The sequence below is a fragment of the Vespula vulgaris genome, chromosome 9 (assembly GCF_905475345.1).
Source record: "Vespula vulgaris chromosome 9, iyVesVulg1.1, whole genome shotgun sequence".
NCBI lineage: Eukaryota > Metazoa > Arthropoda > Insecta > Hymenoptera > Vespidae > Vespula > Vespula vulgaris.
In genome coordinates this window covers 6,683,686-6,709,966 of record NC_066594.1, presented here as the reverse complement: position 1 = coordinate 6,709,966, position 26,281 = coordinate 6,683,686, and the positions used below count along the sequence as shown (strand labels likewise).

Genomic DNA, 26,281 nt, shown 5'->3' with positions numbered 1-26,281 from the left:
TGAAAGATGCTTAAATCTACAGAAATATAAAATTTTTCAATATTTATTAAATTGTACAAATATAATCATTGAAACAAAAATAATTCTTTATTACTCATATAAAACTCATATAAACAAAATAGAATGATTTATTTTTTATAATACTTATTTGCATTTTATATATTTATACATGTACATATATATATACACACACATATATATATATATATACATACATACACACAATATTTTATAATACTTTTTGAAAAAGAATTTCTGCATCTATAAAATACAAATATGTATGTTATTATAAACTCTTAGCTTTATTAAGTAGATCTACATATGCTTCGGAAATTAAATTTTCTGGTTCAATATCTAATTGTTTCATTATTTCTTGTGCAATTTTTTCTCCATAACTAACATCTTGATCATCATTTAAAATAACCTAGAATAGAAAAATATCAAACATATAGATGTATGAATATTTTTTATATATACAATTATAATATATATGTGATTATTTAGTTATTAAATCATACGTTACATACTTCTAATTCCAAAAAACTACCTAATTCATGTACATCATCAATATGTATCCTAGTTTGATCGATGATAAATAATCGTCTTGTTTTTTTTACAACTCCAACAATACCATTAGAAATGGTTAATATATTTTTTAAACTTTCAAATGTCTCAGCATTTATTTTTATTTGTTGATAATTACAAAGTTTAGGACCTATAATATTAGGTCTTTCATAATAAATTATTTCACCAGTTTTATCCTGTAAAATGACAGTGTTTTGTATTATCTATTATCATATCTCAAAGTATTAATTAAATTAAGATTCAAATTAAAATAATTATTAAATTTGTTGATTATTTATTGATATATATACTTACTTTAAATTGGCGCAATTTTAATCTACCTGTTTTTGTATTAAAGAAAGTATCATGTTGTTCTATAACAGTCCACTTACTTTTAGTAATTTTCTCAAGTTTATTAATAAGCGTTATAGAATCGTTGAGTTTCGTTTTTATTTCAATGTTTCGCATTTTTATCTTTCGATAATTTGTTACTTTATATCGATATACACGTTTAATACGATCTTGAAAATTTCTTTTTCTTTGATTTAAGCGAAGAACACTGTATTTGTTAGAACTTAATTTGATTTTATTTAAATATTATTATCAACGAAATATTTTCTTTGATATTTAATATTACTTTCTATATTAATATTATGTATTAAATATTATTATACTTTGAATCTTATAACGAACTGTTAATACGAACTAATCTTATAACCATAAAATCTCTCGCATGTGATCTTTAGGACGTCTTTCAATCGACTAGTGTTTAGTTCTTACCAACTTTGTCTGTACTGTTGACATATCAGAATTAAATGAAAATAAAGGAAGAACGAGAGTAATAACTTTTATTAATACATTATATTTATATTTATGATCATATTGTATAAGTTTTATATATGATAAGGTTATGAAGAGAAAAAAATATGTGTGTATATATATATATATATATATATATATATATATATATATGATGTGTGTATATATATATATAAACACATTTTTTCTATATATATATAGAAAAAAAATACCTAGTTTTTATATGTACTTTTATACATTTTAAAATGATTGAAATCTGACAAATAATTTGATTTGGATGCAAATCTTTTTGATAACGTAAAAAACATATTTACAAAAATATCATTCAAATAATGTCTGAAAGCATGGTTTTATATTTCTTTATTTTAGCTCATAAGAAATATAATATGCATAACTTTCAGTTCTCCTTTCACCAATTAAACATGTATTATCAATCGCTATGGAATCAAGAGAATTATTTATATCATACAATGTTCTCTTAGATAACGTACAAAAAATATGCTGATTTTACATATTTAAGTATTTCGTATTTATCTAAGAAAACTTGTTTCCATTTCTGATTGAATTTCTCATAAAATAAAAACAATTTCAAATTAATATACGAATATACGGTATCTTTCTTTTTATATGAAGATACGAGAGAAGCAATTTTCATTTTCTTTCTTTAAAAAGCATGTTTTATCCGCAAGTACATATATTTATGTATTTTTCTTTTTTATCTTAGGTTATTCATCGAAGAAGAGAGTGCACTTCTTTTTCTAAAGATATACATAAAATCTTTCTATTGTTAAGTGCACGATTTTTTCTGTGAAAATATAGAAATTATTACGAATCAACAATGCTATTATTAAACATTTACACTTAACCTTATTCAAATATTTATAGTGTGTGTTTAAAATGATTACAAAAAATATACAATTTTATAAGTATTTTAATGCAGTAAAATAATAGTGATAATAATAATAATATAATAATATATAATAATAATAATAATAATAATAATAATAATAATAATAAAATAATCAGAGCATTCATCAGCTCAGGACATCAACCACCATAATAGTACAATGTACTTTCAATCTGTAGCAAAACCCGTCAAAAGGAGTAACTCGGGTCACGCCAAGAAAAAATAAATAATAATAATAATAATGATAATAATAATAATTAATAGTAATAATAATAATAATAATAATAATAATAATAATAATAATAATAATAATATCAACTAATAATGTTATTAAATATTTTTATACATATACATAGTGTTGTATTTATAATGCTTTGAAGTTCATTATTAGATAAAGAATTAATGAACGATAACAGTAAAATTTTACGTCAGTAAATAAATTCTTTATCTCATGTGATTATTACTCCAATCATATATAAACTTATTTTAGCATTCCGATCGTTTGATTTCTTCAACATATCCAGACATTGTGATGACATTATAACAATTTATATATATAATCGTGAAGTTACAATAGGTAATATTTCTTTTTTTTTTTTTTTTTGTATAATGTTGGATCCGCTACATTTCTATTAATTGTTTATTACTGCATTCATTGTAATTTATATTTTGATATATTATCAATCAGAGAGTTATTATAAAATATTTTCATATTCATAGAGACATCCAGTGATTTAAGAAAGGAACTTTGTTGCTCACATAGGCAAATGTAGCACCAAGAGATAAGTACAACATTGAGAGCAAAATTATTGATTAGAAAATAGAAACACTGCAAAATATAAGAAAGTATATCTGGATGATCAGAGAGCAAAAATATTGCATTTATGAACTTCATTCGTTTTTCACATACATTATACTTGTGCTATCATATTGAATCCTTTCAAAAATGGGTCATTTCTATTACAAACTAAAATTTTAGTTCATGATTTCATCATAAATAAAAATTTTGCACGCTCATTAGATTCGAGATATCATGTTTACATTTTTTTTTGGTAGCACTCGAAATTATAGAAATATTATAAAATGTCAGATTATTCATAATATTACAAAAATGCAACAGTCTTAGTGTTATCTAAGAAATGGTTCTTCCGCATCATTTCGTTGTTGTAAAAAACGCAAAATGATGTTAATTGTCCAACACTACTCGTTTATACTATCATTACCGTTACTTTTTATTTGTTTTTGTCAGATTATTATACCAATGTATAAAAGAATTGTTAAAGCCTTGCATGCATTTCTCAATCTTTAGAAATCAAGAGACTTGATGAAAGTAAAAGATTAATTGAAGAACAAGAAAGCAATTTATTAACTGTTCATAAATTTCTTACTTCAACAAGTTCTCAAGTCTAAAGCTAGCGGATACAGGCCTGGAAAGAATTAACATGGCAACAGGGATATGCTACCTGGCATAAATAATGACTACCCAGTATTTAAACTGGTTAGCATTGTCACACATGCAGCCTTGGAAAATGTCCAAAGATTAAAAATTGTGAAAAATTATTATTCGTACCTTTTCAGGAAATCTTTAAATGATTGGCCAATATATATCTTTCCCCACAACTTTTACAATTTAGTAGGGATCAGTCAGAAGAAGACAAAGTGGTTAACAAACAAATTTAAGCCTTCCTTCTAACTCGAAAATTGCAACAGCATTCAATTACATTCAGTCGATCTATTACACTCATCATTCAAACTACACTCACAAATCACGCTCTTCAATTTCAAATACATACTTCTTCAATGTCTACAGTTTTGTTATGCTTTTCAATAATGTTTTTCTTGTTAAGTTTACATTATTATAAATGTACAGTTTTGAACATAATTTAATCAATACTCCAGTTGTGTGTCGTATCTTCTAATCGATTTACACTCTACGTTAGCCGGAAAACACTGATTTGGCGTTCAGCAGTCGCATCCTAGTGTCACCGAGTCACTCACTGAAATTGGGCAGGCAGTACGTAAAGACTACAGAATAAATTATAAATCGTGATAATTTAGTCGTGATCACGGAAGTGGTCTGATTCATTTAAGATATTAAAATACATATTTTGTCATACGCTACTATTATTAAAACTAAAATATAAAAGATAAAATTATTCTTAAATAATTCAAATTGTAATGTCAAAATATCTCGAAATAAAAAATATATGATTTAGACCACTTTTCATAATCGTTGACTGAATTATTAAAATAATTGAAAATAAAAGTTAAATAACTAACCGGTTATTCCATTAGAGTTTTAGAGACAACAGATGCTTCAGAAAATCTGCAGCGACGAATGTCAGGGTTAATGAAGGCGTTTCTTTTTATTTTCTCTTCTCTGTGTGAGATTTCTCTTCTACAAACTTTTGTTACTCATCTTGTCTCTCTTCTTTTCATTTTCTTATAACTTTCCTTATATACGTAGTAATATAAATATTTTCATATTGTTTATAGAAAAAAACGCCGTATCTCTTCTTATGATTATTGCGCGTTGATCTAAGCGCTATGTGTAACGTATAGTTACTATAATAAACAAATGACCATTGTCACGTGGCGGTCCATCGCCTCTTATATGTTCCAAAGGATGAATTTACTCTTATATAAGTATATACATACGTTTGAATGTACATGTCGAAATATATATATATATATAGATCTATTATATATAAGCATAATATTTTCTTCTCTGTATTTCTTATTTACGTGTTTTCAATTTCTTCTTCTTTATGAATGTGGTTACTAGTTGCAATAATGTTTGCCAAGAAATAATCGTTAGTACAGCAGAAATGTTTCTTTTTTCCCCAATAAAAATGATGTTGAATACTTAGCAAGTACAAATTTTCGAATCTTGTAAAGCAAACAACTAAAATTATAAAATAAATGTAGAGAGACAAATATATATACAAAAAAAAAAAATATAATCAGTGAGAAACTATTGAAACAGAATAAACAAAATAGCATTTTGAAATGAATGCAGATAATTTACAAGAATGATATATATATATATATATGTCTATATATAATATATTATATATATATATATATATATATATATATAAACATAATATATATATATATACACATAGACAAAGGAAAGGTAAAGCTGTGAATACAGCAATAATTGGAAAAGTGATTGAAAAACGATCAGAACACTTTGATAAGCAAATAAAAATAAATAGAAAATTTTAATCTGTAAAAAATAGATTCACTCTTCAAAACTATGAAGTTCAAAACGAATAAACAGCTATTACTATTACTATAGTAAACGAATCGTTAAAAATGTAAACGATATAGAAAGGTTATTATTATATTCGCTTTTTGCGAAGCAATGATCGTAACGTTTGTAAGAGCATAAATATTTTCTCTCTTTCATATTTTCCATTCTTAACAATTGGTAAATATCAGTTACAATTCTGCAATTTTTGTTTGTTTTTCTTAAAAACACATCTCAACTTTTGGTAAAGTATTATTCATTACTTTTCAAAGACACGTCAATGTTTTACAACGTTGATAGACAAATGGATTTTGGGTTGTCAGAATTGAAAATTGATCCCGGATTTCTTTTCTTTTTTTTTTAGTTTTGCCGGGCTGACCTCTCTTCTGACTATTATTATTAAATTTATCCAACATTTTCTTGTCAATTTCTCCGCTTCTAATTATTCCTTTATCCCCATAAAATTCTTTTTTACGTTCCGGCCCAGCTTGACTGTGTGACCCTCAGCAATTTTATTTCATTTCATTTCATTTTTTGTTTTTTCCTTTTTTTTTTTTATAATAATGGGCCCAAAGAGGAACACACATATTAAAAACTGCAACTTTTGTCAGCTGCCATGTTCAAGTGTCATAATTAGTTGGGAATACAATTCTCCACCAAATTCGCACACACGACAGTATTGTTGTTGTTGTTGCGGGCGAATATCTCATTTGTGAAGAAGACTTCAGGCAGAAAAAATAGGTTGGGTGGCTGGACCGGGATTCGAACCCGAGGAGACTTTTCGCTTGTCGGGCGACTGCTGCTCTAACCACCATTAAGCTACCCAGGTCCTCTTGCCAATTCTTCCGCTTCTAATTCTTACCTACGTAAATTTCCTACACGTCTTGGACATTCTGGAAATACCGAAGATAGAAATTGAGTACGATAATAGAAATATTGAAATAAATAAGATATATATAAAATAGGAGCATATTGTATTATGGAGGTAATCTAAAATATAAAAAGAAGAATACCTATTGTTGTAAGAACTGGTTCTGCAACATGCACAGATGGTACCTCCACGTGTACTTCAAGAGGATCAATAAGCGAAATTTCTGTGATGACCATACGCAATGGCTCCCCGATACCTGATTATTCAAAGTTATATTAATTGATCAAAGAGAATTAATAACGAACCTACTACTTTATAGTAATTGTTAATTTGATATTTTGTTGATTAAAAGGGGATGATATTATTATCAAAGCTTACTATATTACAAGGACATCATATGGAAACAATCAAATAATAACTGTTTCAAGGATATTGATTATTATTCTTGCAGCACAGCGTCGAGTAATCAAATTATGAAAGTGATTAATATCATAGAAATTACCTCTTGCTGTTGGTGACTCGGACTGTTGTGGTTGATGTTGTTGTGATGAATCGCTCGTCGAAGGTTCAGCTTTTGCGGCATCCGGTACACCACCGTCTTCCTCTTTTTCAATATTTCCTAAGTTATCAGACCTATCCTTTTGCTCTTTTTCATGTTCTTGTTCCGATTCTAATTTCTGTTCATGTTCTCGTTCTAATTCAGACTCTACTTCTGGTTCACGTTCATGTTCGTGTTCTGGTTCGTGTTCTTGTTCCGCGGTATGATCTGTTTTCCCTTCGACATGACTAGGCAGGGCCAAAGACGTATCATCCATTCCGGATACAGACTCTTCTGGCAGTGTAGTAGGTGGAGTAGGTCTTCTACCTTGTCTATCACGAGTCTTATACGCTTCGGCCGTTTCTGAAATGTGTTTGCACCACAACTTGCGTTCGGCTGGAGAAGCAGCCACCAGGTCATAAATTTGTGCCCCATTTTGCGAGGTATTGACCAAATACAAAGAGTTCTTGTCCACGGCATTGTGCCTGACAAGTACCGTTGATACTTTTACGATAGGGCTTAACACGGAATTCGCTTGACTGGTATTAATAAACTTTAACAGGTACTTTTCATCTTGACGGTGCAAGAAAAATATTGTGTCGTCGAGTAAAACGACATGCAAATCGACCGGTTTTGCTCTATTCTGTTCGGTTCTACGCCATTGCAATGGACCCTCATAAATCAGTTTGCGTTTAGTTATATCGAGATTCTTGAACTCTTGAACGGTTGGATGATCGAACTTATCGAAGGCTGATCTGTCGATGGTACGTTGAATTTCTACGAGACGTTGATAATCCTCTGCCTCCTTTACCGCCTGATTGACTCGACTTAAGATCTCCTTGCTTCGTTCGAGACCACGTAACACCGACGCCTTCTCCTTCTCGTGCTTTTCCGGCGTATATTTCGCGAGATTTTCGAAGAGCAGAGGATACTTGGTCAGTCTCAACATACCAGTCAGTATGTGATCCTTCAGTTGTAATCTCCTACAAAGAGGATTCGCTTCGATCTCGTTCAGGAACGAATTTAATTTGAGATCTTTCCGACGTCGATCTCTCAACGCGTCCAAAGCAACCTGCTGTTTCGCACAATAAGTCGAGGCAGCGCGTTCGAACGTCTCACCGGCTTCTCCGTCGAACATTTCCAATAAAAGATCACCGATATCGCCCACGCAAGAATTTTCCTTCTTTTTCCTCTTCATTGCCTGATTGAAACGCGAATGTATCGCTACCATTTCGTCCAGATTCGAGAACAGCAATTGAATCTGATCCAATGGTAGTACTTGCGATTCTAGTAACGGTTTATGGAAGACATGGGACAGTACCTTCAGAGCACGTACGTGAGATCGTTCCGTATGAAACAGTTCTGTCGTTAACAAAAGAAATCATATCGTAGATGAACAATCACGTTCTACATTTGTTTGCGTTTTTTCTATTTTATTTTTTTTTTCGAATATAAAATTGAAAATAATCTTCGAGCATGGAATTATCGATCTACATACCATTGATAACTTCTTGTCGCTTTTTCTCGGAATTACTAAGACGCGCGAGTATTTCCTCCGTGACACCTTGACTCCAATCGGAAGGATCTGGCTCGACATCGACGTCGCTGTCCCACGAGGTCGATGCGTTAGCCGACGAGGTCACTGGGTGCACTTGTTCCAGGCTCGTACTTGGACTGTCCAAACTTCTAGTCGATAAACTGCTGTTCGACGAACTACCAGCCGAATTTCCAGGAAATGTTCCGGAAGGATCGCAGTCACTGAAATAAGCCCTGTAGTCAATCGTTAGCTTACAACACAAGCTTTTTAACGTAGGCAGTTACCCTATATCGAATGCTTTGAATAAACATTCCTAATGTAACGAGGTGTTTTCTAAAGCCTTATTCAAAGAACATTCACATGGGACTATGACTTAATGGTAACTACCCACGTTCTTTACTCGGAAACGATATACGCTAATACCAAGAATTAATTCCATTCTACGAAATGACGTTAAAAGTCATGGCGAATATCTGGCATCAATGAAATCATACTCGATGTAGGTTGTGATCACGTTGATATATCATCGATTCAAATATCACAAAGATATCATTTTAATCCCCATAAAAAAAAAAGAAAAAAAAGAAAGAAAATTACGATCGTTTTGTTTTTCTTTTTTTTTGTTTGTTTGTTTACATACTAATAATAACTACGTTTCAAAACGATAATCAATACTCAATGAAATATTTTATCGATCTAATGATCGATATATTAATCAGCTGCAGCTACCTTTCGGATCTCGTACGTCGTTCATTAACAGGAAGGGCCTCTATTCCAAGGTCCCCATGTGGACCCTCGACGACGTTCTCGTCCGCGCTTGGATACCTTTTCGTAATGTCGTTAGATCGATCGATAAGGGAAGAAGGATCCGCGTGGGATACCGGACTGGTCAAGTTCGTCTCGTTTTCACGAGAACGAGGTCGAGGACGAATACGTCGTGAACCGCGTTGTCTCATCTTTCTTATGTCTTCTTACTCTCGAAGGGTTTCCACAATGGAATAAAAGAGACAGTCACGTAGTAAATGCATCACAACCTCGTCGACATCGATTTTACTTCGGTTTCGATTCGATAATTACTAAACACTAATTCGTCACTGTCGCATTATCTTGTCCACTCCCAGGGACACAGCAGCGTATTTTCCCTTCGTATTTTCCCTTTCTTTTTGTTCTTTAATTTCTCTTTAATTTTTATGGAACAAAATTGTTTTTTTATTATTAAAGAACAACTAAAAATGCTTAATGTCTAAACTACTAGGCTACTATATCAGGATGAAGATTCCAATAATTGATATAAATGTCGAAGATGAAGAATGGAATAATTTTCTTTCTTTTTGTTTTCCCCTCCCCTAATAGACCAATTTTTTCCCGAAATTTTATTTCTTAGAATGAATAAACCGAGTAAACTTTGTTAAGTTTAACGGGTCGCGCTTCGTTCGAGATCAACGACGACCAACAAACGTGGTGGCATGATTTGTGTCGCCCTTATAAAGGTTGAACCTTATTTCTTCCTATGTTAAAAGTCGGATGGGTAGGTAGCGGATGCACTGACATTTTCATTCGACTATTCTGGATAATATTACGTGCCACGTGTAATCTTGTTCTGTCGTATGATTAGAAGGGAGAGATTTCTCACGATGTTACAAATTGAAGAGACTTAGATCGAATAACTATATATTTATATAACGAAGATGAAAGAAAATAAATAAAATCAAGATCGTTTGAACTTTGAATTGTATTACGTTAAATGGGTCAATCTTTCTCCTTGTGTTGGTATAAATTACGAATATGAGTCAAGAAATATGAAAATCCTGAGAAATTAAAAATGAGAGTGAGAGAGAGAGAGAGAGAGAGAGAGAGAGAGAGAGAGAGAGAGAGAGAGAGAGAGAGAGAGAGAGAGAGAGAAATAATCGTCGAGATATTTCTCATTCGTTTTTAAATGCATCATTTTTTCCTACCGACTATTTATATAAAATATTCCAATATTAGTTCATATAGGCATAAAGGGGATATTTCTTTTTATATTAATAAATATTATCATTTTATAAATTTCAACGATAACAAAGTTTTTATGACTTCCCAAATAGATATAATACTACTCTAAACAAATTAAAAAAAAAAAAAAAAAGAATTTTATATATCTCTATATTTATTAATTTATATGTATATTTTTTATGTTGATAATTCTTACGATATTTAAAAGAGTCAAATCTCAATTCCTATATTTTAATATTATCATATACACACGCACACATACATATATATATTATTACGATTAAAAAAAAAGTATTATTCGACAAATAATATAATAAAATTCATTTGGAAAAATTAGTCACTGTTCAACCCAATACATAATACGTATTACATACTGATATCTTTTTTTAATTTTGCGCAATAAAACATTTCAAATTAACAATCATACGTACTTACGTATTTATGTTTGTATATATATATACATATATACGTATGGTATCTATGCAGGACCGTTATGTATATAGATATGTAGCAGTATATAAGCTTGCAAGCTTAATCGGTGTCGATCGAGGTGAGCCTTATCGAAGCCGCTCCTTCATCACTTTAATCAACCCTCTCGATATAGAACCGTTGCCGCAGCTGCGATATATAAGCACGGCGTTCTTGTGCATACAAAAGAACGTGTATGTCGCTGGTAATGTACCCAACGGGTGCAGGGATACTCGCGATCTATTCGTAAGGCATGAATGCTTCCGATCATCTATTCAATGAAAGTATTAGACCGAGAATATTTCTTCGTCGAAGTGTATTCTTTTACTTCCTCACCCATCACCCTTCATTCCACCCACCCCCTTCTCGTATACAATATTTTTATTTCTTTTTTTCGTCCTATAAATTTAAATTATATATATATGTATGTATGTATGTATATATGTATATATATATATATATATATATATATATATATATATATATAAATATTTTTTATGAAACAAAATCTTTGTAGTTTTTATTTTTAAATTTAAAGAGAAAGAGCGAGAGAGAGAGAGAGAGAGAGAGAGAGAGAGAGAGAGAGAGAATATGTTCTATTTTAAATAAATAGTTTGAATTTTAATATTTTTTACGATATAAAATAAAATATATTTACATATACTAATACTCTCTTTGTACTTTTACAAATTACTTTTATAAATTAACTACTTTTACAATACCTTTAGAAAAAGTTTGTGGGTTTTTCAAATATAAAATAAAAAAGATATATATATTATATATATTTTATATAAAAAGTATTTATTTACTTATTATTATTTTGTTTCATAGAAATTTGCAAAAAAAATAACATAAAAAAAATGTTCTATATAAAATCATCAATCGTTGTAATTCTATGCAATTTGCAAATCTATTCGCCTCGAATATCTATCGTCCTCAAATATATATATATATTCTTTCAGAGTACGGTCTGAAGAAATGGTAAGAAAAGAAAAAGTGGGAGGCTGCGTGAAGACTACGCACTACCGTCTACGTATTGATTCGAGAGTATCGATCGCGCTTCGAAAATAAAGCCCAAGATGTCTATTATCTACTATGGCTGATATCGCTTTGGCCATCCTTTTGCGAACTGCACGTTGCGTACGTGGAGGGTTGATAAAACGAGGTCACTTTCCTCTTCTCTCTCTCTCTCTCTCTCTTTCTCTCTCACTCTCTTCCTCCCTCCCTCCTCCCCCCTCTCTTACTCTCTCTCTCTTCCTTTTTTCCTTTCCTTCGCCATTCTCGCTTATCGATCTTTTTTAAACCAGATATACGAGCCACATCATCCTTATAAAAGCTTGCGAGTGTACTTTAAATGCCGATGGGAAGGGGAAGAGAAACAGAGACGGAGAGGGGGAGAGAAAGAGAGAGGAGAGAGAGAGAAAAGGAGAGAGGTAGATACGATATGAATGGAAATATCGATTAACTAATTTTCGAAAATAACAAACCATTTTAGAACGAAATTATTCTCCCTTATTCCTTGAAAATAGCATAAAATGTATTAATACATTGTTGAGACCGGTTATTAGATACATATATGCAAAAGGGAACACGTTTCATACATACACAACACATTGAACGTGTTCATAATTGGATTGGAAAATCGTTATTAAGATATTAAAAATTCTTGAAAATATGTAATATCAAAATCGAGCGTATACTATTCGACGCAAAAAACATTGTTATAAAAATATTTATTCATCTATAAATTTTGAAACTATGTTTTATATTAAGTCGCATGGAATGCGTAAACATTCGTGAGCGGTCAACAAATGTGTTAAGATTGAGAAATGTCGAATATCTTTTGCGATATTGTTGAAATGAATTACGTGAAGTGGTTCACAAATTTCTAGATGGTCAAAAAATTCCTAAGCTTGAAGTTTTATACAAAAAAAAAGAGCCTAAAGTCTGCAAAAAGAGCAATTGATTTTTTAAATTATTTAAGAACTTTTGTCCTTCTCTCTCCTCTATATTCAAACACGCGAATACTTTGATCTATGAAAAATGTTAAAAGGACGCAAGGTCTCGGTCGGTTAAACAATGGGATTTACAGTGTAGTTCATTAGGTTTTTCTATCGCCGACAATTGAATTTAATTGCGATCGACGTGACCCGTAATATATGCTCTATCTTCTTCTTACAATACTGTGTGTGTGTGTGTCTTTGTTGCATCTAAGAGAACAATACAAATGATAGGAGCTTATCATTCCTAGGATTGGTATAATCGCTTTCGATTGATCGCGATCGTTTCTCTAATTAATTTTTGAAATAAGAATATTATCTATAAAAATAATCAAATTTGCAATAGACTCAACGATTATTGTTTCTGTAATATTTTTCTAATTATTTCTAATGATTTCTAATACTTCAGATTTAGTTAATATGTATTTCGAAGGATTTTCAAACAACGTCAAAACCAGACTCTGAAGCACTACAACTTTGACGTTTGCATTATATTCGGATTTTGAGCTTAAATACCTTTAGGAAGACGACAAAGAAGAAAGGAAACCTCGTTATGAGCTTAGACGACACGACTGATAGAAGAAACGATTTGGGTATTTACTATTTCTATGATGAACGTACCGGATATATTTATGTAGTATGTAAATATTTATTTTATATTTATATGTACATTTCGTATGTACATAGATACGTATTAACCGCGTAAGTATGTTTCTATCTACGATTGGTACTTACGATTCTATGTACGTATGATGTATGCACACACCGACACACACACATATAAATATATATGCACATATGTACGTATTTATATATATTTGCATGTGCATACGTAGCATACGTTTCGTATATGCATATATACAGATATTATTGTACATATGTTTCTCTATGTACTTATTTTTCTCTCTATATATATGTATATCTATCTATCTATTTATCTATCTGTGTATGGATGTAAATAGGTGACACGTAAAAGCGAGCCGCGTCGAAGTTACGATTTCATCGTGATTGCCCTGGCAAGAGAAGTTGCACGTCGTAAAGAAGATTAATTGTTTCCGAGGTAAGATACCTTCTTTGATTTAGATCTCTAATAACAACAAGTCGGTTCGTACCAAATTTGACAATAAATGTTGACCCATTAAACGAATGTACAACGATTTCTTTTAATTCGCCGAAAACGATTTTTATCAGACAATTTCATGTTCGATGATCCCTATCCTTTTATTCGACATAAAATTTTCTTTAAAGTTCGTGACAGCCGTGTTATTCGTCGCTACGGGATACCGAATCAATTTAATTTAGTTAGTCGACAGGGAGAACACAACGCGTTTCGAAAGACGCCGACGATCACTTCTGATTTTTTTTCTTTTTCTTTTTCTTTTACATTTCTTTTCTTTTTTTTCCGTCAGGATAAAATTGACTGGTCAAACTCATACATATGTCTACGTATTATACACGCTCGCGCGCGCGCGTACGCACGGACACACACACACACAACGTGCCTTCTGTATCTCTTGCCACCCTCGTTTCTTTTCCTTTGATCGACATGATGATGGAAATAAGACCACAGCACGTGATTCTACACGTCGATCCTTCTCAATCTTTCTTCTTTCCTTCTCTTAACTCGATTTTACAAGATTCTATATCGATACGCCAAGCAGTATATTTTAACGTATTTTATCGTCGATTTCTCTCTCTCTCTTTCTCTCTCTCTCTCTCTCTCTCTCTTTCTCTCTGAAGATCTTTTAGAATTTCAAATCTTCGATGCTATTTTTAATAATGTTTCACACGCGAGAGAGAGAGTAACAGTATGTTTCTACAATATGTTATGATTAATAACGAATGAGAGATATTTAAGATCATATTTAGGTATAAGATGTTAAAATCAGAAAAATAATACCATCGATTTATCGATCCTTTTCACTGTTCAAAAAAAAAAAAAAGAAAAAAAAATCGTCGTTGTCGTCGTCGTCGTCGTCGTCGTCATCGTCTTCGTCGTTGGTGTTCTCTGATTGTACATACACGAGGAGGCCAGTATTAACGCGCGTTGACGCTTATTTGTTTGCGGAGAGCAGTCAAAGGCGTCCAGTTTTACGCTCGAACGGATCAAAGACGAGGCGCAGCCTCGAGGTCGATAATCCCCCCGACACTATGTGCGAATACCTTGAAACGACTAACTTTTAACAACCCCTTTCCGATATATTACGTAGGTACACCTTTTTTACGTTTTCTTCGAGGTGGGGAAGTGAAGGGAGGATCGATGGAAAAAAAGGTCGTTAAACCCTTGCTCATGGTCATTTTTTTTTGTTTTGTTCTCAAAGAGAACAGTTTGTTAAATTGTCTCAAGTGTAATTTAAGATGAAAATTAATTTGTTTGTTTTACTTAATACTTTAATTAATTAATTAATTTTCGTTATCACTGGATTCTTCGAAAAATCGATTCGATTCTATTCGATTCGATACAATGACTTCGACATTACCGATCTCGAAATCTATGAATCACGAGGAACGAATATCGAACATTGAAATCGTCGCCTCTAATTTTCGATCTATACCTAAATTCTCGCTTTAGATCACGTTTTGTTGCCAAAGAGGTATTCGTTAAATCGTTAAAGCATTCGCGAGAACAATTTTCTTTTCTTGTTTTAATTAATTATCGTTACACTCGATTGAAACTTCGAGACAATTTTTCGATTTGATTCGATTCGATTCGAGACAATAACGTCGACGTTATCGACTGCGAGATCTATGGATCACGGAGGAGCGGATATCGAACATTGAAATTATCCTCGTCGTCTAATCTTCAATCTAATTTCGAGGCATCGTGCGATTATAGTTTTCTCGATCTAAATTCTTTAATTCATTTTGGATTTATATATATATGTAGATTGACGTGCGCCTAACACTGCAATCGATCTCGAAATTTCCTTTCGGATGACATCACCGATCGCAACAACTCGAATCGACGTAGAAGGACGATCCACTTTACGTTCTCAGTTCTCATCACCGATCCGTTTTTAGTATTCAAAAGTTAACGACAACGACGACAACGACAACAACGATGACGATGACGATGACGATGACGACATGATACGATCTACGAAGTATTTCTTCGATCTCGATTTTCTCGGATTTCTTCGCACTTTTGTCGATCTTCCCGATCTCTCGATCACAAAAAAAAATTAGGGCAATCGATATGTATAGATCGTTTATCGATCGACTAATACCTTTCGAGATCCATACACTTGCACTAATCCCTCCCTTTTCGTACTATACTTTTTGTCGAAACTATATCTAATCAGATTATATTTAACACAAAACGAGATTCAAATAAACAATATGTAGATCAAGATTTCAATTGGGAAAGCAAGAAAGTAAAAATAAAATAAAATAAAATAACAGAGGAAATGAAAAATAAAATAAAATAAAATAGAAAAGAGAATGAACGAACGAAAGGAAAAGCGAATGGAACAAAACAAATAATGAAGAAAAAAGAAATAGAAAAAAAAAAAAATGGAAAAAAGTGCCGATAATCGAAGTTTGACGTCGGTCGGCGTAATTGAAATTGATGCGCCTTTCGGATGGGTCAAAGAGAGAGAAAAAGAAAGAAAGAGAGTGATAGAGAGAGAAAGAGAGAGAGAAATACTATGGTTAGAGTCGCGTGGGCGTTTCGTACCGTCGAAGCGACGCAACGGCCATCCGTGGAATTGAACGTTTAACGTCAGACTGAAGGCCTCCTGGCTATCCATACACACCTTTACGAAATGAGGAACCCAGAGAGAAAGAGGGGAGAGAGTAAGAGAGAAGAATCGTTCTCGAGTCTGCGTACTTCGCACATGTGCTACCATCCTTCGAAACACGCGCCGATTATAGAGAGAAAGAGAGAGAGAAAGAGAAAGAAATGATGGAAGAGTGAGAGAAAGATAAAGATGGAAAGAGGGAGAAAGAGAGAAAGAAAAGAGAAAGATAGAAATGGGGAGAAAGAGAGAGAGAGAGAGAGAGAGAGAGAGAAAATGATGAAAGAGAGAAATAGAGAGAGGGGGAGAGGGAGAGAGAGAGAGAGAAAGATGAGAACGGAATTTTGCCAAAAATTCGAAGGATCGTTTCATGAGTTACGTTTGCAGTGACGGGGGTAAAGAAGATGAAGGGTGAGGGGTGACGTGGGTGGTGGTAGTGGGGATCAAGACAAGAAAGATGGCACATGACGATGATGCATCGGAGATGCTAGAAACGAGCTCTAGTCGACGATCGTTATATGTTAAAACGACGTAATACTTCTCATATAGGATGACGACGACGACGACGATGATGATGATGATGATGATGATGATGATGATGATGATGATGATGATGATGATGATGATGATGTTGGAGGATAAATTCGTTACTATTGCGAACGATCCCAGAAAGATATTTTTTAATTGAAATCAATGGTTGTAGAGTCAAATTTGTAATATTTTTCACACGTGTTAATTTGTATGCACAACGTGTGTACGTATACATGTATATATAAATATATAAATATGTATATATATATATATATATATATATATATATATATATATATATACATTTATATGTTGTTGGGTTGCACGTAGAGAATCGTTCGCATGTTCAGGAGCCCTTCAGGGATGATTGAAGTCCCGTTTTAATTTGAATTCATGAAATAAACGGATGCGAAGTGTCCTTCGTTGAAATTGGAATTGATTCGCGTTGCATCGAAATTCTTCTTTAGCTCGATCGTATAAATACTAGGTGGAGGAAGAGAGAGACAGATAGAGATAGAGATAAATAGATAGAGAAAAAGAGAGAGAGAGAGAGAGAGAGATCTTTCTTTTTTCCTGTTTGCTGATTTATTTGTCTGTTTTAAATATGTATTATATTTCATCGAGTTAATCTAATGGAATTAGTTAAGAAGTGAATATGATTAGTAGTTATATCTCTCTTATCATTTTTTATTTACCACGAAAAAGATTTTCATTTATTTCAATGGAATACATTATGATGATTTCTTTTCGCGATGTTGTCTTTGTAAAAAAAAAAGAAAAAAAATTAGCATCTGTCTCTCTCTCTCTCTCTTTCTGAAAAGAAAGAGAGAGTTCAAGGTTTGTTCGAAATAGTGCCGATATTCGTAGTGTAGATCCATTCTGGCAATTGTACAATTTCGTAATGAACCAACACCGGTGACAGTTTGACAGAATGGTCGATGTACTTTGAGAAATAGTTTGTCAGCTCCACGTCAGCTTGGAAACGCGTTTCTTCTTCATTTTCTTCTTCTTCTTTAAAAACGATGTCGTGAGTAATTCTACCATCGATTTCGTGGTAAATGAAAAACGTGCCCTGACATTTTCTCTCATTCGTAGAATTAAAATTAAAATAAGAAATTCATTTTGGACGACCTAATCAAATTAAGAATTTAATGATCCACGCGTACGACGTGCAAGTTACTTTTCTACCTAATCACCCATTTAGAGTTTTTTGATTTTTTTCTCCTACTAACTTTATCCAACTTTCGATTGACAAGATAAATACAATAAATAAATAAAAATTTTTGATAAAATTGTAACTTACTTCGTTTTGGAGAGATTCGGATCACTGGTCTTTCGTTTTTCTCGTAATTGCCGCTATAACAAGTATGCATAATGAATTAGTATATACATTGAATTTTTAATTAGATTGTTAAAAAAATCGTAAGAAAAAAAATCTCTTGTCACTTTCGGGATTTTATCGTTTAAGGTTCCGAAAACCAATTTTTCTTCTTGTTAACAATGTTTTCTTGTTTTATTTTTTTATCATGTAAATAAAAATGCATTGATTTCTGATAAATATCGACTTGGCTATCTATCGATCAGTCACTATTAGATTTCTAAATAAAAATATTTGTTTCTCACCTTATGATGTATCCGTTCTTTGTAACTCTCAGATCTGTTTATATTCGACGTCTTTGGCTTACTGGAAATATTTTGCTGCATCCTAAATATGATAATATAAAAAAGAAAAAGAAGAAATTAACAATATCTATGAAACGCGAAAAGAAACTGTTTTCTTTTTCTTAATGGTTGATATAATGGAAGCGTTGGAAAAAAAAAAGAGAAAGAAAAAAAAAAGAAAAAGAGAAGAATGCGTCGAATGGAGATGAAAAGAGATTAGAAACGATTTGCGTTTAGAAGGAATGTAAAGAAATTTACAGAAAGCTACATATGTTTGGAAGAAATAAAAAAATCAACGTTTGATTGGTTCAATGTTCAAAGATATGAGAGAAAAACATCGATCGTATTTCGTGGAAATCTTGTTCATAAAATTGCCGTCCCGAAAACTGCCGTCTGCCAATTTCTTTCATTCTCTTTGTAAGGATAAACGTGAAAACATACATTTCGGACATTTCTTCTCTAGAGGAAGGATCATCCGTGTTATCGGCGTTTCCGGTTGTACCGCCTCCGCGATGTTCTCCTAAAAGCAGTGAATGAGATAATCAATTATTTAACATCCATCGAAAAGGGAACTTGCAATAAACGTTTGATATTAAAAATAGTATCTAATGCGGAGGGAGAAAGTTATTCGTATTGCTCACTTCTCATACGTATGTATGTATATATATATATGTGTGTGTGTGTTATATATGTATATTAAAGTCATACTAAATGGTAATATCCCTTAGATTACTTTCATTAGCTGAATACAATCGAATTAAAATCAATTAAAAAAGAAAATATATATATACATATATACACTCATGAACGTAAAATTAGTGTAACATAATAATCAAAAAATAAGTAACATAAAAATACATAGCATGTATGAGAAGCGAGTAACGTGTCTCTCTGTTGCATACGAAATTTTCAAAAGTTATGGAAGGAAATAAATCTCGCCTTTTTAGACCCACGTGTCGTTCTAATTTTATCAACCTCTAAGAAGAGCTAATGCCAGATTGGAATTTCTCTGATTTTCGCTTGTACACCGATGATGATTTCTGATTGATTTGTACGATGTCGAGTTAAGTTAGACGAGCATCTAACAAGTTCTAAGTATTTTTAAAAATGGACTACAAACTGTATAGTTTTTAGTCAAAGATTGCCAAAATAAGATCGATCTATAAAAATGTTATCGATTTCTTGTTATTACTAATCGAACGATATAAAAGACACCAAAAATTATATACACACACACACACACACACATATATATGTATGTATGTATGTGTGTTTCTTTCTCTCTCTCTCTTTTTATTTATTTCAACAGTGTTTCTCTTCTGAGCGTCGCGAGAAAGAGAGCCTGGCGTTTCTCCAAATACCCAATCTCATATGGAAGAAGCTTATCAGCGAAGTCGAGCGAACAGCTTGCCCGTCCGTAAAGGCACAGCGTGGGTTATACGATCGTCTAAGTATAGGAGCACCGCCTTAAAGCAGATTAACGCGCGAAAGCTAAACGAGTCTCTCCTCGGGTATGCCGTCGAATGAGACGAGGATAAAGAGACAAGAAAGAGAAAGAGAAAAAGAGAGAGAGAGATAAAAAAAATAGAATAAGAGAAAGAGAGAGAGAAAGAGAAAAAAAAGAAAGGGAAGAGAGAGTGAAAGAGAAAAATGGAAAAAGAGAAAGAAAGAAAGAAAAAAATAGAGAGAGACAGAGAAAAAAATCGAGTAAAGAAGAGAGAAAGAAATAAGAAATAAAAGATAGAAGACTCGCAAACGCAAATAATAAGCAATGAGAAGAGGAAGATTCTGGAAAAAATTCGACGGGGGTGGAGCTTCTATCTTCCTGCAAAAAAAAAGGAAAGAATAGCACTTCCGGTCTACTATACGAAACATATGTCTACATTTTTAGATTTAAAAATAGATACCAAAGAATATTCCGATTCAATTGAAAAAAAAAAGAAGCTTTTTTCCCCTCGGGCTTACATTTTTCTCGTTTGTACGAAGCTTCCACCACCGTCATTACAACCCCGTCGATTTTACGTCTGTTTTCTCCTCGTCTCAACGAAAGGGGAGTTGCGAAGAATCTCCCTCTATGATTTTATCCCTACTCTTTCTGCTCTGTTTCTCTTTGCGTTGTGTTGTATGTGCGTGTTTTTTTTTTGTTACTCATTTTATTTTATTTTAATATATATATATTTTTCTTTTCCTTTTTTCAAATTATTATAGCGTAACAATCGTTAGAGAAAGTACGTTGAAATATTTTAACATACGTTACAGGGAGGAGGATTGCATACTTATATCTATACATACACTAATTATTTATTTACGAAAATATTGCTCAGATAAATCCTGATAAATTTTTATTTTATTATTCTTTCCTTTTTTCTTTCGTTACGTTTTCTGTTTTTTGAATTTTTATTTTCAGATATCCTAATAATTATGCGCATAACTTTCAGTCGTTTCCTTATCAAGTTTATTGATTACTACGAAGTATTTTTCATGGATTTTTTTTTTTCGTCTTTTGATAACGCACTGCATATTTCATATATATATATATATATATATATATATATATATATATATATATATATATATATATATATTTGTTTTTATGAGGAAATCGTTTCTTCGTTTTTTCATCAGATTTGTTTATCGGTATATATTAATTAATGAGCATGAACCAAAAGTGTGTGGATTATAATTTCTTTCTCTAATATAATATTTACAAATAAGTATATTATATTTGTGATTTAATCTTCGATCAAGCATTTAAGATATATGTGTTTCTACCTAAAATTTTCTATGCAAATTTTTTTATCGTCAATGTGCCATTAGTTCTGCAGATAATATAAAAATTATAATATTATATATATATATATATATATATGTATATGCATGTATATATATATATATATATATGCATGTATATATATATATATTTTGATTACGTTGTAGTATGTTTTAAAAAAACGATTCCAAAAATATACAATTTAATAAGTATTTTTAATACAACGAAATAATAATATATAATAAAAATTATAATAATAATAATCAACTCAGAATATCGACTATCATGATAATGCAATGCGCTATTTAATTTGTAAAAAGTTAGCAAAAGGAGTAATTCAGGTCCATTCCGAGAAATAATAAATAATAATAACAATAATAACAATAATAATAATTATCATCATAGTAATACAATATCATCTAACAATGTTATTAAATATTTTTTATACATTTATATATTATTTTGTATTTATAAATGATTTGAAGTTCTCGTTAGTAGATACAGAATGAACGTTTCATTAAGTAAATAAATCCTTCAAGTGCAGAACTTATTTTAATATTTCTCAATCCTGCGATTTCTTTCTTATTTTTTATATTTGTATATCAATGAAATTGTGTAATAATTGATGTATCAATTTATGAAGGTATAATTGGTCCTATTACTTTTTAAACAAACTTTCATATTACTTCTCTATAAGAAATCTTTCTTCAGCATCATTTCATTTTTTTAAAAAAAATAAAAAAGTTAAAAAAAAAATGCAGAATGCTGATTAATTATCTAAAACACTATTCTTCATTTACATAATTGACAATACATTTGCTTTTATGAACGATCGTACCAATGTGTAAAAAAAAAAGAAAAAAAATATGATCAAAGTCTGGAACGTATATGGTTTTAGAATGTACGAGAGATTTCGGTGTGAATTCAAGATTTTTATTGAATAATATTTGAAAATAATTTATTGCTTGTATGTAGTTTTTTATATATTTTAGTAATCAATTCAATTAATTTGTTTGCAATGGAAATTTGTAATAATGGATATAAGATGTGTGTATATATGTATATATATATATATACACACACATATATATTTATAACAATAAATATATATCTAATATATATACATATATATTTATAATTATAAATATATATATCTAATTTATATATATATATATTTATAATAATAAATATATATATATCTATGTATATGTATATAGCCCTAAAGAAACTTCATTATCAATTGCAGAGACTAGTCACGCAAGAGGCAGGTGCAAAAATTAATTAACAAACAAAATTCAAGTCTATTTTTCAACATGAAAGCTGCAAAACCAACATTCATTCATATTCAATCAATCAAATCACTTACTTTACCTCATTCATAAACCCCCCACATTTTAAATTCAATTACACACTCTTCAGTTCAAGCTCCTATGGAAGGTGAGGGGGTGGAGGTGTTGGTTTGTTTTTATGTTTTTTTCTTTTTTATAGTTTTATATATGTATATATACTTCTCACTATCACTTTTCTCAACTTAAGTATATGCGTATTGTTTCATATAAATATACAGTGTTTTGAACTTAATTCAAACGAAATACTCCAGTTGTCATATCATCTATAATAAACTCTAGAGTTAACTCTAAATGTGTGCAACACACATTGTTTTGGCAATTGTGAATTCGCATCGCGTTATTATCACCAAATATAACTCATTAAAATTATATAAGGAAATGCTGAAATAACGCTATCTTTCGTTACTAATCGTAACGCAATAATTTAAATAATCGAACGAAGAATCTTTTGAATATCGAGCGTGTCAAGGCATCAATATCTAAGTAATGAGGGTATTTTCCTATCTTCTAGATCCCCTTAGTTATTTTTTTTCTTTTTATCTGACCTCCTTCGAATTTCTATACGAATTATATAAACATTAAAAAAAAAGAAAATAATAAAAGTAAAAAAAAATAAAAAAAAAAGAAATAAAAAAAATGTTCTAAAAAACATGTATATTTCTTCTTTACGCGTTTAAATGCGCATCGAAATAAGCGCAATCAAAATTTGGTCATTTCGAAATAATGAGATGAAATCGTGGCGAAAACTATGACAAAACACAATAATTAACAAATAAATCATATATCGCATGTGTTCTGAAGGGTGAACTCGCTCTCGTTTTATGTATGTATATGTACATGGACGTTAAATTTATACGTCATACAATATATACATATATACGTATACGTATATATGCAGGATGTTTTCCACGTTTTATTTAATCACGACCGCCACGCGCGATGGTGAATTAACTTTCTTTCTGCTTTTTTTTTCTTTTCTTTTTTTATTCGCATGTGCTGTTTCTTTTCTTCCATATGAGTGTGGATATTAAAGAAAAACCAGGATAATTAAATAATAATAATAATAATAATAATAATAATAATAATAATAATAATAATAATAATAATAATAATAATAATAATTTTTAGTCAAGCAATTTAAGGGTTGCGTTACGCGCAAAGATAAATTCGCGACAGACGCGAAGAAAAGCGCTCGCCACCCAGGATCGCTCGTTTTATCGGTCGCATTTAAATGGTAAAGCTATTATTAAAGCAAGATAAAAGAATTGTCAATACTGCTATCCCCACCTATACCACCATCTCCCAAATACAATAGTTCTTGTTGCTGCTGCTGTTGTTGTTCGTCTCCTTGTTCGGCTCGTAATTCTTGTTTTTCGTTTTCCCGCTCATGACCATCACGTTCACGTACGAGTTTTTCCGGTTCGTGTACAAGTTCAACTTCGGATTCTGGCACATGTTGTTGTTCATCCGTTTCTGGCTCAAACTCATGTTCAGGTTCTGGTTCAATGTCAGGTTTATGTAACCGTTCATGATGTTCACACTCATGTTCCCCTTCTGTACCATGTTTCTGGTTCGATTCGGTTTCCAGTTCTGATTCATGTTCGTACTCTATTATTGGTTCGTGTTCATGCTCCGGCTCATGTTCTTGCTCTACCTTATTATGATCAGTTTTATCTTCTACGACATGACTAGCTACGACAGAAGGCGTATCCTCTACGACATTAGACGATATCGTGGTCTCTTCTGGCAGTGTTGTGGGTGGTGTAGGTCTTCTGTCCTGTCTATCACGTGCTTTATATGCCTCGGCAGCTTCGGAAATGTGCTTGCACCACAATTTCCTTTCGGCAGGAGAAGCAGCCACCAAATCATAGATCTGCGCTCCGTTTTGCGAGGTATTGACCAAATATAAAGAGTTCTTGTCTACGGCGTTGTGCCTCACCAATACCGTCGACACTTTTACGATGGGACTCAATACAGAGCTCGCTTGGCTTGTATTAATGAATTTTAAGAGATACTTTTCGTCCTGACGATGTAAGAGAAATATCGTGTCGTCGAATAAAACTACGTGCAAATCTACCGGCTTTGCTCTATTTTGTTCGGTTCTACGCCATTGCAATGGGCCCTCGTAAATCAATTTGCGTTTAGTTATGTCGAGATTTTTGAACTCTTGAACCGTCGGATGATCGAACTTATCGAAGGCAGATCTGTCGATGGTACGTTGAATTTCTACGAGACGTTGATAATCCTCTGCCTCCTTTACCGCCTGATTGACTCGACTTAAGATCTCTTTGCTTCGTTCGAGACCACGTAACACCGACGCCTTCTCCTTCTCGTGCTTTTCCGGCGTATATTTCGCGAGATTTTCGAAGAGCAGAGGATACTTGGTCAGTCTCAACATACCAGTCAGTATGTGATCCTTCAGTTGTAATCTCCTACAAAGAGGATTGGCTTCGATCTCGTTCAGGAACGAATTTAATTTGAGATCTTTCCGACGTCGATCTCTCAACGCGTCCAAAGCTACCTGCTGTTTCGCACAATAAGTCGAGGCAGCGCGTTCGAACGTCTCACCGGCTTCTCCGTCGAACATCTCCAATAAAAGTTCACCGATATCGCCCACGCAAGGATTTTCCTTCTTCTTTCTTTTCATCGCCTGGTTGAAACGCGAGTGTATCGCTACCATTTCGTCCAGATTTGAGAACAGCAATTGAATTTGATCCAATGGTAGTACTTGCGATTCTAGTAACGGTTTATGGAAGACATGGGACAGTACCTTCAGAGCACGTACGTGAGATCGTTCCGTATGAAACAGTTCTGTCGTTAACAAAAGAAATCATATCGTTGATGAACAATCACGTTCTACATTTGTTTGCGTTTTTTTCTATTTTATTTTTTTTTTTCGAATATAAAATTGAAACTAATCTTCGAGCATGGAATTATCGATCTACGTACCATTGATAACTTCTTGTCTCTTTTTCTCGGAATTACTAAGACGCGCGAGTACTTCCTCCGTGACACCTTGACTCCAATCGGAAGGATCTGGCTCGACATCGACGTCGCTGTCCCACGAGGTCGATGCGTTAGCCGACGAGGTCGCTGGATGCACTTGTTCCAGGCTCGTACTTGGACTGTCCAAACTTCTCGTCGATAAACTGCTGTTCGACGAGCTACCAGCCGAATTTCCAGGAAATGTCCCGGAAGGATCGGAGTCACTAAAACGTGTCCCGTTTTGTCAATTATAGTATAGACGATCCATCTATCGTACAAATCTTTTTATTTCAAT

General features: G+C 32.2%; 2 protein-coding genes across 8 annotated transcripts in view; both read right to left on the bottom strand.

Moving 5' to 3' along the window:
* Positions 1–110: 110 nt before the first annotated feature.
* Positions 111–1,327, bottom strand: LOC127066095 (uncharacterized). Its single transcript, XM_050999389.1, has 3 exons — positions 880–1,327; positions 528–761; positions 111–424 (listed from the first exon to the last, which is right to left on the bottom strand). Exons 1-3 carry the CDS (start codon positions 1,030–1,032, stop codon positions 287–289), a joined length of 525 nt encoding a protein of 174 aa, XP_050855346.1. The 5' UTR covers positions 1,033–1,327; the 3' UTR covers positions 111–286.
* Positions 1,328–5,839: 4,512 nt separating this feature from the next.
* The window catches only part of LOC127066076 (uncharacterized), a 64,183-nt gene continuing 43,741 nt past the window's right edge, over positions 5,840–26,281 (bottom strand). For 6 of the 7 annotated variants that reach the window (XM_050999340.1, XM_050999343.1, XM_050999345.1 and 3 more), the window contains 9 exons: positions 25,951–26,210; positions 24,289–25,812; positions 19,324–19,402; positions 18,844–18,925; positions 18,524–18,576; positions 8,454–8,725; positions 6,920–8,317; positions 6,560–6,673; positions 5,840–6,439 (listed from right to left, as the gene is read on the bottom strand). In XM_050999340.1, coding sequence (XP_050855297.1) covers positions 6,405–6,439; positions 6,560–6,673; positions 6,920–8,317; positions 8,454–8,725; positions 18,524–18,576; positions 18,844–18,925; positions 19,324–19,402; positions 24,289–25,812; positions 25,951–26,210 — 3,817 coding nt within the window. In that variant the 3' untranslated portion in view covers positions 5,840–6,404. The remainder of the gene's footprint in view (positions 6,440–6,559; positions 6,674–6,919; positions 8,318–8,453; positions 8,726–18,523; positions 18,577–18,843; positions 18,926–19,323; positions 19,403–24,288; positions 25,813–25,950; positions 26,211–26,281) is intronic. The other variant, XM_050999342.1, reaches the window with a different exon arrangement.